Source organism: Haliotis asinina, chromosome 10 (assembly GCF_037392515.1).
Source record: "Haliotis asinina isolate JCU_RB_2024 chromosome 10, JCU_Hal_asi_v2, whole genome shotgun sequence".
In the NCBI taxonomy this organism is placed as follows: domain Eukaryota; kingdom Metazoa; phylum Mollusca; class Gastropoda; order Lepetellida; family Haliotidae; genus Haliotis; species Haliotis asinina.
Genome location: NC_090289.1, coordinates 4,257,518 through 4,269,311, shown reverse-complemented (window position 1 = coordinate 4,269,311; position 11,794 = coordinate 4,257,518). Strand labels below are relative to the sequence as shown.

Here is an 11,794-nt window from a genome sequence, read left to right as displayed (position 1 = left end):
GGGAACCGATGACATGTGTCAACCAAGTCAGCGAGCCTGACCAGCCGATCCCGTTAGTCGCCTCTTACGACAAGCATGGGTTGCTGAGGGCCTATTCTACCCCGTGACCTTCACGGGTCGGATTTATCTGTTATGAATAATATCAAATAATAAAGCATACACCATGGACAAATTGTTATGGATAGCAAATTCTTTATGGCGTGAGTGCCATAAAGAAGTTGTTATCCATAACAATTTGTCCCATTTGTACATGTCAACTTCTAACATGCCGCTCGAGCGTAAAATAAATAAAATAATTCATTTACACTAAAATACACCTACCACATGTAGCATCGCACTCAGCAATATTCTAGTATTCCGACTATATATGGCTGCGGTCTGTGACTGAGTGTGGACCTTACATTCGACTCTGTGAGCATTGGTCTACACATTTGGGGTGTGATGACACGTGCCAGCCAGGTCATTGAGCCTGACCACATCCCTAGATCCCAATTCAGTGATGATGTTATAGGTGCATGTGTACTGAAGGTACGCCACGTCGTCCTCGACCTATCAACACATGTCTTGTATTTCCTGACGACGATGTTTTGGGTGTGTACTAAATCCACGACTTGTCGTCAAGGAATATATGCTTAGTCGTTAATCAATGGATGAGACAGATTTGAGGTAGTAATAAAATACAGGACAGGAGCAAGTACGCCCATTACAACAGTGAAATGTTAAGTTCGTGTTTTTTAGGTTACACTGAAAGACTTGTCATTATATATTTCCCCATATCTATATAATAATATTATCTAATACCATATTTCCCTCTTCATAAAACGGAAAATCTCATCCAAGTGTTTTTCGATATCAAATATATCAACACGAGTTGATAAAGTTACGAATATCCGGGGCTTGCCTATGATATTTTTGACTTTCATCAACTCCTCAGTAGTTCTCAATGAACACTAGTTTCCATCGTCATGTCATAGCATTGTGAGGTCATCAAGTTCATGAGGTCATAGCATTGTCAGGGCATTGTACAAAATCTACTGTGAAAACGTACACACGTATCTCCTAGGAGATGATAAATGTTTTATGATAAATGGTAAATGTTGTAAATATTTACAGAAAGAAGGGATTTTTATTATTTTATCACCCCAAACTGTGTTCCACTGGAGATATGGCTTGTATGAGATCAGACGTATATATTTTCCCCACTTGATGTGGTGAACAGGTTCTTGTTTCTGGCAGTACAGGCCACTTCTATAGTAGGTCATGCGTGCTCTGACCGAGCGAATCTATTGTAGTATGTTGGTGTCATGTCCCCTCCTCAGCATCTTGGTGACACTTCCAGAATGATTTCTTCTTTTGGATCAAGAAGAAAACTGTCTTGTCTGAACGTCAACACCTCCTGTGAACAAAACAGCAAATACCGACATATTCTACATAATGTCTTCTTTGTGTACGGGCACAGCTCACTACACATACATATGGCATCCGTTGTTGTTGTTTTTATCCGCACTCAGCAGTATTCGAGTCTGAACAAGACTGTCATCATGAGCATTTTTCTACCCAATGGGGGAACAATGACATGAATCAACCGAGCCTGGCTGGATGCCTATCCACGAAGGGTTCGTAACCTTACGACGTGTCGTAACTCATTAGTTCGTTTTACGAACGTTGTAGCTCTATGGTCACTTTGTGGATCGGGGCCCTGTAGATCATTTCTTATCCTGATCTTCATGGGTTAAAAGTCATGATAAGGAACTGGCACTTGTGGAATACATTAGAAGGATGTTTCCTCAAACGGTTCACCGAGCATCACGTTAAGGTCTATCACTAGCCTTATGCTTCCAAAACATGTAATAGCCATGATGTGAGTCCGACATTGCCATCATGTCATGCGAGTATAGCTGACATGACGATATTATTCGTGTAATGTCATGAATATAGTGAAATATTGTATTGTATCACGATGTCACGGATGTGATGAAGCCATAACGAGCACAAGTGACTGAGTGAGTTTAGTTTTACACCGCACTCAGCTATATTCCAGCTATATGGTGACGGCCTGTAAATACTCGAGTCTGGACCAGACAATCCAGTGATCAAAAGCACGAGCATCGATCTGCACAAGTGGGAACCGATGACATGTGTCAACCAAGTCAGCGAGCCTGACGACTCGATCCCGTTAGTCGCTTCTTACAACAAGCATAGTCGTCTATTACGGCAAGCATGTGTAGCTGAAGACCTATTATACCTCGGACCTTCACAGGTCTATAACAAGCACGATGTTGTGACCAAGATGTAATATATTAAATACTATTTTGGAATATCAGATGTAGAAACATCATAACTCATATGATATAAAATAGTACCGGTGTGTGTGGAGCACGTTCAAACTTGATTGTTCTCAGAACATGAACCAAAGCAATCTTCGCCTCAACCAGAGCCAGGCGCATCCCAATACAAGCTCGAGGCCCATAGCCGAAGGCAAGGAAGGACTGTGGATTGGTCTCCTTGTCTTGTCTACAAAGCAGGAGTAAAGGGAAACTCAAACAGTATGCTCAGCTCAGTGATCTGGTATTTACGTGGAATTCATATGCGGAATGTAATCATTATACACACACAATAATTTGTCAAGCAAATAGATACAATTTCACATCCAAGTCACTGGTCATCGTCTCGACCTGTACTGGAGATAGGCAAAAGACCACTCCGCTAAGTCCCCTTTGACGGAACCCTCCACGATAATGTGATCTAGTGAAGAACAATGCACATTGTAATGGTGGCTACAGATATATACGCTAAAAAAAGCATTACCTCTCTGGCTTGAAGGTATCCGGATCTTTGTATAGCTGAGGGTCTCTGTGCATAGCCAGGGCGGGTACAATGACGGTTTGACCCTCAGAGATTGTCACGCCTCGGACCTTGATGGTCTCAGAAACTTTACGATTTATTCTAAAAGGAGGAACACAAGCAAATGTGAATGATAACTTGTTGTCTGTCAAATAGCGTCTAAGTGATGAAGCAGAAAATATACACTGACTGACGATAAAGGAGGTTCAGTATACTCTGAATTTCAAAATAAAATGACTAACGATAAAGGTGGTTCAATATACACTGATTAACGGTAAAGGAGGATCAGTACACACTGACCGACGATAAAGGTGGTTCAATATACACTGACTAACGACAAAAGCGGTTCAGTAAACACTGACTGACGATAGAGGAGGTTCAAATAGGGGAATAGCCTGTACTTCATCTGCTGGACCATAGACTGTAAGCAGTCATTCGGCGTGAACCTTACCATATGACTTTATTCACTCACATAACAGCTGCTGGGTAGAGTCTGAGCGTCTCAGTAATGATGTTGTCCAGATACTTCAGTTTCCCTATATTATCGTAGTCAGGCTCCTCCTGGAGATAGAAACATCCAGACTCTTTGTGTCTGGCATTGGGTGCCTCTTACAGAGTGGTAGGCACTTTGGTAGGATTGTGTAACTTGATGATATTTTGAATGTGTGGTTGTAGTGTTTCTTAACTCTGGCATTACAAAAAATCAATTACTGGTTTATTGAAATGTATCTGTTACATAAAACACACCTGTTGCTAGTCGTGTTTCATGCTGAACTTACAACATGTGACAGTAACCAGTTAAAAATCAAGCCATGACCAGACAGCGATTGGTATCATGAGTGTCTATCTTCACAACTAGGATATGTCTCTGTTGACAAGCATGATCATGCTGCTGAAGATTGATTCTAGTTTGGACACTTGGTCCAGAGGGGCGATGGTGTAGTCTAGTGGTTAAAGAGTTCGCTCGTCACGCCAAAGACCAGGGTTAGATTATCAACATGGCTACACTGTGCAAAGCCGATTTATGGTACCCCCGCTTTCGTGATATTGCTAGAATATTCCAAACTGCGGCGTAAAACCATATTCAGTCACTCACTCATTTCAGAACCTACAACACTTACATTTCCTAGCATTTCCTTTATTTCGTTGTATGCCTTCTCCTGTATTTCCGGGTGAGTGGCCAGACAGTAGGACGTAAACTGCAGTGTTGAAGCTGTTGTGTCGTATCCAGCAATGAAAAACAGTATTCCTTGGGCAATTATTTCATCTGTGTCAAGACCTAAAAATGTAAAAAAAGTACATGCTGGGTCCTGTTGAAGAAACGTGTTTTTTGTAATTTCAAGTCAGCAAAAAGCCAAGAAAAACCAGAAAAAACTGAACATCAACTAATACCATTCCACACAACATCCTCGCTAACAATCAGCTCTCGTCCTCGTAGAGAGATGATACTCTCAATCTGTTTTCCAAAGTACAGCTAACTTACTTGTAGACACAGCATGCTTGAGCTCGTCCTATATGTTTTTAATTCTGTTTCACCTTACTGATGTTTTTACAAACAGTATCAGAAATATAATTGCACAAAAGCAATCGAACGTACTAGTGACAGAATTCTCGAGCGATGATGTGAATGTCTTGGTACAATTAGGGTCAACTGAATCAAATGTATGGAATCATGCTTGTGACCTTCAATGTTCATGTGATGCAGAGTTAGAGCTATTCTACACTAAAACTGCCTCGATTTGATTAAGAGGGACATCTCCATACGCTGCTTCATGTTTGGCTGTACTTACGGCTGATGGAATGATTGTTTGTAGTTCCGTTGGTCGAGTTACCATTTTCTTCTTGTTTAATCTGCCATTCTGCTTCGATCAGGTGTTGCAGGAAGTCATTCCGCTTCTGTAAATACAGATTAAGTAATTATGCATAAATTGTGTTTCAGTAAGATTCCAAGTCCCTTAACTGACAAAACATTGGAGGAACAGTGTCCTTTGTACATATTTATCAGTCCTTTGTCAACCCTATTCTAAACAGACGAGGACTTTGACTCATGTTTAATTCCTGAAGACTGAAAACAACAATTCGATGTCCAACCTGTCGTTCTTCCTTTGTGTCATTTTGACGTTGTTTTATCATTTCTGAGATGTTGTTCCGGAAGAAGTTGATGACGCTCATTGGAAAGAATCCCATACCAAGTTTCATCATTAAAGGAGACGCCGCTGGACACAGCACTGTAGAATGAAATGACGCTATATACAGCAGGTGTAACCGTGATGGATATGGACGTTAAGGGGAGGAAATATGTAGCATTTAAATATACTGTGTGAACAAAATAGGGAAACCTTAACATTCCATTTGGATAGGAAGTATAAGCCCTAAACATCTTAGCTTGTTTTTCTCTAGTATGAAGCACATATACTGCATCAACTTACCACCAAGGAATGCGAAAAAGGTTCTCAGTTTTGTGGGGTGAAATATCTGTTTGGCGTTGAAAACAAAGGGGTGGTTGAAATCGTTCTGAGAATCCACTTTAATACCAAAGGCAGTTCTTGAAATCACGTCCATGGTGTAAGCTCCAAAAAATCTGAAAAAAGACTCATGTAATTACCCTTATCTCCGAATTAAGGAGGTTTCATTGTAGAAGGCGTTCCCAAACACAACGTGGTAATCGTGGGATAATTGAAGTAGTGAGTGAGTTTAGTTTGCCGCCGCTATAAGCAATATTACAACAATATCACGGCGGGGGACACCAGAACGGGACTTCACATATTGTGCCCATGTGGGAATTCGAATCCGGGACTTCAGAGTGACGAGTAAACGCCTTATCCACTAGGCTACCCCACCGTCCCTTAAAGTTATGATTTGTGTAACATTTATAAGTAGAAAACATCAGAACCTGAGAATTATTAATTGTCAATTCCGGTGGCGTACAACATCTTTTCAATGTGTAATGGATTAGGAAACGTTTCGTATGATATCCGATAGATAGTGATGTGTAAAACACTTACGTTTTCATGGGCACCCCTTCATCTTTTCCCACGACTTTAGAGAAATTACGTGCAAGTGTCCGAGCACAGTCGTTGATAGGGTCACACATCTAGAACGAGGACATTTCGTTATTCGATATACTAACTTCTCCACACACTGCGATCTAAATATTTTGTTACCTTTGTTTGTTAAAAGCAATGCTGAAGAGATATCATTTTGCACGAGGTTTCACAAACATACACAGATTGTGTTCTCCTTTAAGCTAAGCGAATTATCCAGACGTATTGTGGCTGTGGCCAAAACCAAATTCTATTTAAAACATCCTGCATTTATTTAGGACTGAGATTTGGTACCTTGAACTCTCAAAATACACGAAAAGGACAAAAAGTGATAACCCACTGTATGATATTATGTTATTGCACGTTATTGCATTGATTTGTGGCAATAGCAAACGTCAACTGGACCATACACGGGGACGCATGTGACCAATGAAAATAAAGAATTGCATCACGACAGGTGGGTCAAATTCAGGAATGTCCTGCATGTTCTTTCTAACTTAAATCTTTATAGAATCTCGGAAAACAGTAAACTTGTACAAAACGTTCCTATTCACTGACTGTTTGCGTGCAAACAGAAATATCTCCTGGCAGCCGTCGCCATTGTTATAAACGTGGTAGCCATGATCACTTAGGCGTTTACCATAGGGAGACATAGAAAGTTACTCACCCGTCTCAGTTTGGCGCCACTGAAAGTTGGGCTGATGATACTTCTCACTCTCTTCCAGGAAGCATCTTCCAAGAATGCCAGCCCCAAATTAAATGGGTAGGGTATGACCACTGGAAGCTGAGGTTAGTTGAGAAATGTATGTATTGAGTCTCACAACGTGAACACAACAGACAAACCCTTCCAATGACAAGCTGCCATAGTTGTCACAACCAACCAATCAATCAATCAGTCTGTACCAACTGGATGGGGTTCAATGCGAAATATGATGCATGCATGCAGCCTTTTCATGACAGATACTGCATGTGTTTTAGGCATTATACATCGTACTTGTCAAAGTAGGGAACTGGATAGGACATCTTTCTTTGTCACTGATGCAGTAAACGTTTCTGGACATGACTGTTATTACAATCACTACTCAGGACTCATTGACATGGAATAATGATAGTATTATTAATAATTATCCTGTTTCCACACGCTTGTGGATGCTCAAAGCATTCTACTCACTTGCCCTTATAGTCCAAGCTGCCTGTTAGGCACTAGAAGGTGATTGTCACGTGACTTATCACACCGAGTACCTATTTTCTGCTGGGTGAAAAGAGGCAAATCTTTAACATACTCACTCGCCTAAGGTTAGACCGCATGTGTCACATGTGCTCTCTAATGGGGCAAGACAGAAATAAATCAGGAGTCAAGCTGCCAGATTCACTCACCCATCCATGGACACTCCATACCCAGCATTGCTTAGGTTCAACTGTTTTGTGACCTGAGCTCTATGAACTAGACCACACACCACAACCAGACTAATTACTATTTTATCTAGCACCAACCTAGAAGCTATCTGTAGTTAAAATCAACACTAACATCAGATATTACCACGATAGCTATAGGATCATGCTAGTCACACCCCACCTGACACTGGTTATACTTTCAGAATGGTGATTTGGATATGTATAGGCACTGGTAGGTACAGGTTTGCATTAATAAAGTAATTAAAAGAATTTGGATAATTACTCACTGCACGGTTTCGGAAAACGTTGAAACTCTTGACGAGGACCTCTTTCAAGATTTCCAAATCGGATATGACGTAGAATGGCTGTCTTCCCCTGAAGATCCTTAAACACAGAACAACAAACTCTATGATAATACATCCCAAACACATTTCTGGAACGTGTTTGTGTCTTAGACTTGAAGTTACCCAAACACATGTCTGGAACGTGTTTGGGTCTTAGACTTGAAGTTACCCAAACACATGTCTGTAACGTGTTTGTGTCTTAGACTTGATGTTACCCAAACACATTTCTGTAACGTGTTTGTGTCTTAGACTTCAATCAATCAAAGGCCATCGGGCTCATATACACATGGCTTCAACATACAACAGAAATTACATATATGTATACACACCCATCCACATACATACATACATACATACATACATACATACATACATACATACATACATACTTACATACATACATACAAACATACATACATACATACATACATACATACAGACATACAAACAAACATACATACATACATACATACATACATACATACATACAAACATACATACATACATACATACATGCATACATACATACATACATACATACATACATACAGACACACACACACACACACATACATACATACATACATACATACACACATACATACATACATACATACATACATACATACATACATACATACATACATACATACATACATACACTTACAATGTGGGTTAATAAGGGTACACATCTGTAAGCGTAAAAGTAGATTCTTAAAGTTAGACATGTTCGCAACGAGGTCACTGGGTAAGTATTTACGACGTAAATTATCATATCTTGGACAAATGATAGTAAAATGGTATTCGTCCTCTAGGCCTCCCGAACAGACAGGACATGCTCTCAGATTTGTGTTAATTTTATACCATCGTCCTTCATTAAATTTTAGCCTTAAATAATCCACCTCTAAATCTAATAAATATTTACGTAATTTGTAAACTGCAATTTCAAATAAGTATTTTCAGGGTTTAATAAGGTTTTGAATTCCCTGTATAAAACATATCGTGTACTGTTGTCAAGATCAGATCTCCAGTTTTGTTTAGAAATATCCACTAAACGCGTTTTAAATATTCTGATGAAACACACACGATTTCCAACAGTTTCTGAAAGCCAAACAAATCCAAATCCGTAAGAAAACAGCAAATACCGTATTTATCAAGATTAAGTAACATTTCATAGACTTTCCTTGGAATTCGATCTTTATGCATAGTTGTTATTTTAATCCTGTAGTTTAGACAACGGGTAGCTGCGTTTACAAAAATGGAATAACGGCCACATTCACCATACACCACTGTGTTAGGTGCCTGAAATCCAACATTTAAGTATAATTTACAAGCAGAAAGATGTATTTTCTCAATACATTCATATTTTTATAACCCCACATTTCTGAAGCATATAATAGTATTGATTGTATTTGACTATCGAATATTTTGAAAAAGATATCCGGTGATAACGCACCAATTTTTCAAGTTTGCCATTTAGTTACATTAATGCTTTTTTGCCACGTAAGGAGAGATCTGATAATGACTTGCCGAAGCTAACATTGCAGTTGAACTGAAAACCAAGATACTTATAGCTATTGACTATTTTCAAATTATTACCTTTAAAGTACCATACATCTGTACCTTTAAGTCTACCTCCCCTCCTAAATACAACAATATTAGATTTATCAAGGTTAACGTTTAAACCCCACTTGTCTGAATACAATGCTAAAATGCGTAGCTGGTTTTGAGGACCACATTTAGTGTCTGAAGCTAAAATAACATCATCAGCAAAAAGTTTTTGTGAAATTTCTGTGGAGAGCTCATTTATGAATAGAGAAAAGAGTACAGGACTTAGCATACAACCTTGTTTTAGACCACAAGGACAGTTAAAGTAGCACGTTAAAAGAGAATTACATTGTACGCATGATTTAATGGAAGAGTAAATACCTTTGAGCGCTAGCATCATTTTTCCATCCAAACCATAGCTTGAAAACAACTTCCATAATTTATATTTGTCTATTGAATCAAAAGCCTTCTTAAAACCTTTAAAAGCAACAAACATTTTTTTCTTTTCTTGCTCAGGCATTTTTCGATAAGCACATATAAAGTGAAGATATGACCCATAGTAGAATAACCTTGTCTATAACCCGCTTGGGTTTCTGATATCTTGTCCTTCAGAACTGCCCATTGTGTTAGACGATTATTCAATATGCTAGTATATAATTTACTTAGAATACTTAACAGAGAAATGCCCCTATAGTTATCTGGGTTGTGGATATCACCCTTCTTATGTAATGGAATTATTATTGATTTACTCCAGGGATCTCGGAAGTTACCACTCTCGGACAGTTTATGAAATAAAACAAACATAAATCGCGTAATGACCTTTTCAGATGATTTGATCATTTCTGCTAAAATATTATCAACACCAGGCGACATACCAATCTTCAACCGTTTAACAGCATCATGAATTTCTTCTTCTTTAATTACAGAATAAAAAATCTGTTCCTCAGCATCGCTTGATTCAGGACATAGACTTGTGGCACATGTGGCAAATGTATTTTGATATTGGTCGATAAGATCAGTTTTATCATACAGTGATTTGAAGTGATTAAACCATGATTCGTCAGAGATGTTAGGCATTGGTTTTCTCGGGTTAGATATATTTCTCACTTCCTTCCAGAATAATTTAGGGTTATGTCTAGAGTTATATAACTTTCTGACTGTTTGCGGTTGACTTATTTTTTTCCATTTTCTACAAGTATTCCTATAAGTATTTCTGAGTGTGCAGTACTTCTTTCTGTTTAAGTTATTTCTATCATTTCTAAAGCGCTTAAGACCTTTTCTTGCTCCTAATTTAGCCCTGTGACAGTCGCTACCACAATTTAAGCTCTTAGGTCTAGTTTTACATGGAGGTGGCATTTTCATACGACTTGCCGCTTCTACAATATAATCTGCAAACTTGGAGACAGCACTATTAATGTCTATTGAAGTTTCATCTGTGAGTAAATCTAGTATATGTTTTCTGTCATATATGTTACCTACGAATATTTGTTCATCACATGGTTTCCATTTATATTTTACGTTGTAATCCTTTTCCTGTTGTTGCTCATAGTTACTTTTTGCACTTTTAAAACTAAGTGCTAGTGGCATGTGTTTGCTTTCAACTCTATCACCTATTTCAAAACTAATAAAGTACTTGAATAAATTGGGGGTCGAAATAATAAGATCAATAACACTACAGGGGAAGGGAACAAAAGTGTTCTTATTGCAGCAATCGCTACAATTTGTGTCATCAGCAGGTATTTGTAATTGGTTACAGGCCCGGCCGATGTCCGATTGTGGTGACATTGTATGGGCGCTTCTTGTGGGTATAGGCGTGGGTGCGGGTCTCGACGTCGTCGGATTGTCAACAATAAAGCTGACGTTGTTCAGGCGTCTCACTGCTTTCGCAAATGTCCTGTCCAGGCCTGTTTCGGTTCCTTTGGGGAGTGTTCCTTACGTCGGGTGACTAGACGTCCATTCTTGTAATAAGCAATGAGACCGCTATCTGTGTGTTCACTGATTTTGTCACGTTGACGCTTCGTCGGGTCTTTCGATACTCCAATTGCAGACTTCTGGAGTTCTGGTCGGAGCTTTAATGCGCTGATTATATCCTCAGAAAAAGCGAATTTGACAATGAGGAGGCGTGGTCGTTGACTGTCGCGTTTCAGTCCCATACGATCTTTACGCTTTCCCAGGTGCGTTGGGAATGCTGATTTAAGATATTTAACACAGTGTCTTTACAGTTTCGTAAAAAGGTTTGTTTTGGCTCTCATTTACATTGTAAAATATCACGTTGTCTCTGCGACTAAAGGCCTCGAGCTTATCCAGAGTCTCAGCTTGTTTTCAACTTGATCTGTCACATTGTCGAGCTTCGTTGATAAATTATCCATATTTGAACAAAATAATTCCTGTTGATTTTCAATCCTGTTAGCATCCTCCTCAACCATACTGGCACGATTTTCTAAGCTTCTGAGTTTCGCATTGATCTCTTACATTTCTGATTTCAAAAACATTGATGTCATCTTGCATAAATCTGCGATAGTCTCTAATTTCATCCACAAGAGCATTATTTACAACGATCAGATCTTTTTGTGTGGCATAATCTGGTCCAGGATTTGTTTCAATGTCATTGGAGGGAAT

General features: G+C 39.0%; 1 protein-coding gene across 1 annotated transcript; it reads right to left on the bottom strand.

The window, feature by feature from the left end:
* Window positions 1-284: 284 nt before the first annotated feature.
* On the bottom strand, window positions 285-11,328 carry LOC137297827 (cytochrome P450 3A29-like). The gene is made up of 12 exons (XM_067829784.1): window positions 11,054-11,328; window positions 7,571-7,667; window positions 6,556-6,672; window positions 5,850-5,938; window positions 5,274-5,425; window positions 4,936-5,072; window positions 4,635-4,740; window positions 3,966-4,123; window positions 3,317-3,405; window positions 2,809-2,946; window positions 2,364-2,514; window positions 285-1,396 (listed from the first exon to the last, which is right to left on the bottom strand). Exons 1-12 carry the CDS (start codon window positions 11,326-11,328, stop codon window positions 1,316-1,318), a joined length of 1,590 nt encoding a protein of 529 aa, XP_067685885.1. The 3' UTR covers window positions 285-1,315.
* Between the last annotated feature and the right edge of the window lie 466 nt (window positions 11,329-11,794).

Excerpts from the sequence above, each read along its gene's own strand:
- LOC137297827 (XM_067829784.1), bottom strand. The coding sequence starts at position 11,328 with ATGGGACTGAAACGCGACAGTCAACGACCACGCCTCCTCATTGTCAAA. Across the intron at positions 2,947-3,316 it reads CTCTACCCAGCAGCTGTTAT|AATAAATCGTAAAGTTTCTG; the intron begins GTGAGTGAATAA and ends TCCTCCTTTTAG. Across the intron at positions 2,515-2,808 it reads GATACCTTCAAGCCAGAGAG|ACAAGACAAGGAGACCAATC; the intron begins GTAATGCTTTTT and ends CCTGCTTTGTAG.